Below are 3,849 nucleotides of genomic sequence, written 5' to 3'. Positions count from 1 at the left end.
TTAATATCCTTGATTTTTGTGAACTAAAGAAACTGATATTTTCATTTATTTCATAACGAGGCCAAGCGCCTATGCTTAAATTCTTCTAATGCGTGAGGTTTAGAATTTTAACAGCCCCCCCTCTAGGGCAGATAGAAAAATACTTCTCACTGCAAATAACTGATGTGTTGGTCAGATAGCAAGTAGCAATTAAGTGACAAGGACTGCAGCACCACCCAGGGTGTGACAGGGTACTGTTGAGAGTCTCTCAAAGCCAGCATTGATTCCGGATGACCTCATAGGAAAGGTGGAGAATTCAGGCATTGCCTTAAAGACATGACCCCTTCCCTACTGCCGGGCTGACAAGGCTGTTGAGCGAGCCCTGAGCAGCCTGTGCACCGGGCCGCCTCCACCATGAAGATCACAGGGGGCATCCTTCTGCTCTGCACCATGGCCTGCTTCTGCAGCAGCTCAGGTGAGTTAAGGGCAGATAGTATACAACCATTAAGCTTGTTTTTCCAAATAACCTCTCCTGGGAGGTGAGCATCTGAGAGAATTGTCTGGTCATGTGGATTTAAATTAGACTGGTTTAGAATAAAATGCGTACTGGTTTAGAAAAGAAACAGCCCTGGCCTGGGAAGGGCGAATCTTATGTCCCTAATGGCAGTGAGGGGTTTGGGTCTAGTGTCTTCCCCTCCAAGGATTTTTATTTCCATCCGTGGAACAAAGAACTGAACTCATTTCTTCACAAGGACACTGAAAGTCGTTATATACTATTGGATACTAGTCCTCTGCACAAAGATGCAGAGAAACTCGGGTACCTGCCCAGATCAATCCAGGAGGACTGAAATAAAACACAATTCTCCAAAGGCCAGGAGTCAACAATTAAACTTTTTATATGGTTGAAAAAATGAATTAAAATAAGATGCATACACCTTAAAGACATTTTACTACATTCTTTCATATCAATTAGAAGGGGAAGAATATCAGAGATGGTGCTTCAGGGTCTTGGCAATGGTGACTGCAATGCTGTCTATTGCTATCTGAACCATTATCAAAGTCACAGGAGCTCCGGGAAGCATCCCATGGTAAGGAAGGGAGGAAATCTGAGCAATTCTCTTGCCTGAACCAAGGGCTTACCTAATCCACTGGCCATTTGGCTTCCTCAGCAAATAGCTGGAATTTTGCATAAGGATGGAGCATGGGCTGAAACTTCCTGCCAGAGGAAATACAGAGTCTTAATCTATGGGATCAAATTTACATTTATTAATGAGGCTTCAAGACTTTGCTTTATTTTTAACATTTCCATCTGTATCTCTCTTTCAGAAGCTGCTAGTCTGTCTTTAACAACCGTGAGTATATTGAATGACATTTTCATTTCAATTCCTGTTGGCTGTCATTTAGTCAACATATAATTACCAAATATATGTGTAGGATTAAGTCAGTATGTTTAGGGGGTTAAAAGGTGGAGGCAGACGCTGATAAAGAAATCTCTTCTGCTCTTTGGAGAAATAGAACATAAATTACCATAGCCTTAAAATTGATTCCAGAGTTAAAGAAGGGAGAGGACTTGCAGTTGAGAGGCTGGTGAAGTCTTCATGGCGAGGATAACATGTAAGAGGCAGGACCTTGGTTAATTGCACAGGCTCTGGATTCAAATCCCGACCTCACCACTTTCTAGCTTTTATGTTATACAAATTCTATGCCTGGCATAGAAATTCTCAGGACTATTAACTGAATGTATAGTCATAATAGAAGTGGTGCTAGCATGACTAGCACTTGTCATAGTGACAACATTAGTGCTAATTCAGAAGCAGCGACAGCAGCATCAGAATAGCTTTCAGGTGTTTCGCATCCTGTGCAATAGAGGGCGGGGTAGCCTCGCCTGGGGGCCAGGAGCAAGGCAGGACATTTCCTTTGTCTGTCACAGGTGGACTGCAGCATTTACCAGAAGTACCCAGTGGTGGCCATCCCTTGCCCCATCACATATATGCCTGTCTGTGGTTCTGACTACATCACCTACGGGAACGAATGCCACTTGTGCATTGAGATATTGTGAGTACCTCATGGGGGGAAGAAGAAGCTAGGGCCAGTGTCCTCCCCTGAAAATCTGTTCTCTTTCCATGAGCCTGCTTTACCCTCCATGAGCTGCACTTATTTCCAGCCAGAAGCAGCTGACGGGGATAGCAAACTCAGACAGGTTAGGGCCGCCATGTCCGCCAGCTTGGACTGGTTCCAGCCATCACAGAACCTCCAGTTCCTGTCTGTCAATTGAGGAAGTCTAACAAGACCACACGTTTTCAAACTGCGGTGCCAGAGTCCAGAGGTTCTATAGAGGCAAGTCGGAAGTCACCAAAAGCGTGCAGGGGATCATTTTTGGGTGGTCTCCAACTCCAAGTTCAGCTTTTGACTATTTTGAGTAGTGGCGTTCCATACAGTATCTTGCTTGAAGAAAAGGTCCTAAAGCCCCCACAAAGATCACTGAAAACCACTATCCTCCACAACTTCTGAGAGGTCATAACACAGCTTGTTCCTAGACGAACTGTGGCTGGAGGGCCTCTCTCCTCCTCAGTCTCCTAGCGGCTCTCAATAGCTGTAGCCTTAAGAGGGATGTGGGAACAAGGCTACCACAAAGAGATTTTTCTTATATCTGGAACAGGGGATTCAAGCTGTCAGTACTTGGACCTGCATCCCATGGATATGTTTTCTTTACATATTTTATGTGGCCTACACAGTGTTCTTGACACACAGCTAGGGAAACGTCAGTTCTTTGGTGCAGAACAGGCAACTTAGAGTTTACTATTTTACAGCAAGTCCTCTTTGCTCATTGTCAACTCTCTCTTGACCACTGGATCTTAGATCTTGTCTTTTTCATCTTTGTGATTATCTTAACAAGTTCAAATATCAAGTTAGACCCTGAGCCCAGAAGATATGTCTACATATTTATTACTTTATCAAAGGGACGCTTCTCTAACCTGCACACACTGGGCCCTGGGCCTAGAGACCAGCTTGTATTCCAGGACACTGGAGGGGACGTGTGGTGGAAGCACGTCCTCTCCAAAGCACGACCCAGCTCCACTGCAGGCCCTGCTGACCAGGAAAGGCTGAAGGGCCGGCCACTTCAACTTCCCTTGGTGGAATCCCTCCTTCTCTGATGTTTTAAGACATTGGGTAATCAGCCTGGGCCTGGGATCAGTGGAAGCAGCAGGTGGGGTGGAGGTATCACCAGACTAGGGAAATTCTGCTTCTGCCTCTGTCAAAACCGGCCGTGGCAAGGACATTCCTCTTCAGAGACTCCGTGACCTCACCTGCAAAATGAAGGTCTGCCTCAAAATCTCTGGCTCCTTTCAGCTCTACTAGTCTACAAAATGTCCTCTTGTGTTAATGAATCTTGTTAACTGTGTCTCCCCCTAGGAAAAGTAATGGAAATGTTCAGTTTCTTCATGAAGGAAGATGTTAACTCCTCCAGAGAGTGGATACGGAGTGATGATATCCTCAGTGTCATCTTCATTGTCCCCGGGCTCTGACGACCTTCTCCCTCCTCAGAGCAGAAGTTGGGGACGGGGGTGGTGGGGACTAATGTGGAGTCCTCTGTGGAGAAAGTTGTAGTGTCCTTCAGACCCATGCCTAACTAACCTACTGGCTTCGTTTGCACCTCATTAAAAGAATCTCCCCAGAGTTTATCTTTACTTCTGTTTGTATTTGTTTCTTAGGTCAGGATATAATATCTCAGTTTACAAAGAAAACTGAGAAACATATAAATTTGGTTGTTCAGAAGAAAGTTTTGTACACGGAATCCCAATTGGCTCCCAAGAAACATATGCACACACGCAGATGCACACGTGCTCATATATACACGGAATAAGATGG

General features: G+C 45.1%; 1 protein-coding gene across 1 annotated transcript; it reads left to right on the top strand.

Annotated features, from left to right (window-relative positions):
* The first annotated feature begins 312 nt into the window (after positions 1 to 312).
* LOC118616252 (serine protease inhibitor Kazal-type 7-like) lies at positions 313 to 3,650 on the top strand. Its single transcript, XM_036241756.1, has 4 exons — positions 313 to 454; positions 1,306 to 1,331; positions 1,910 to 2,034; positions 3,394 to 3,650. Exons 1-4 carry the CDS (start codon positions 394 to 396, stop codon positions 3,437 to 3,439), a joined length of 258 nt encoding a protein of 85 aa, XP_036097649.1. The 5' UTR covers positions 313 to 393; the 3' UTR covers positions 3,440 to 3,650.
* The last annotated feature ends 199 nt before the right edge of the window (positions 3,651 to 3,849 follow it).

Source organism: Molossus molossus, unplaced genomic scaffold (assembly GCF_014108415.1).
Source record: "Molossus molossus isolate mMolMol1 unplaced genomic scaffold, mMolMol1.p scaffold_m16_p_4, whole genome shotgun sequence".
NCBI lineage: Eukaryota > Metazoa > Chordata > Mammalia > Chiroptera > Molossidae > Molossus > Molossus molossus.
Note: the sequence above shows the minus strand (reverse complement) of the source record. Positions and strands in the feature narration are given on the sequence as shown.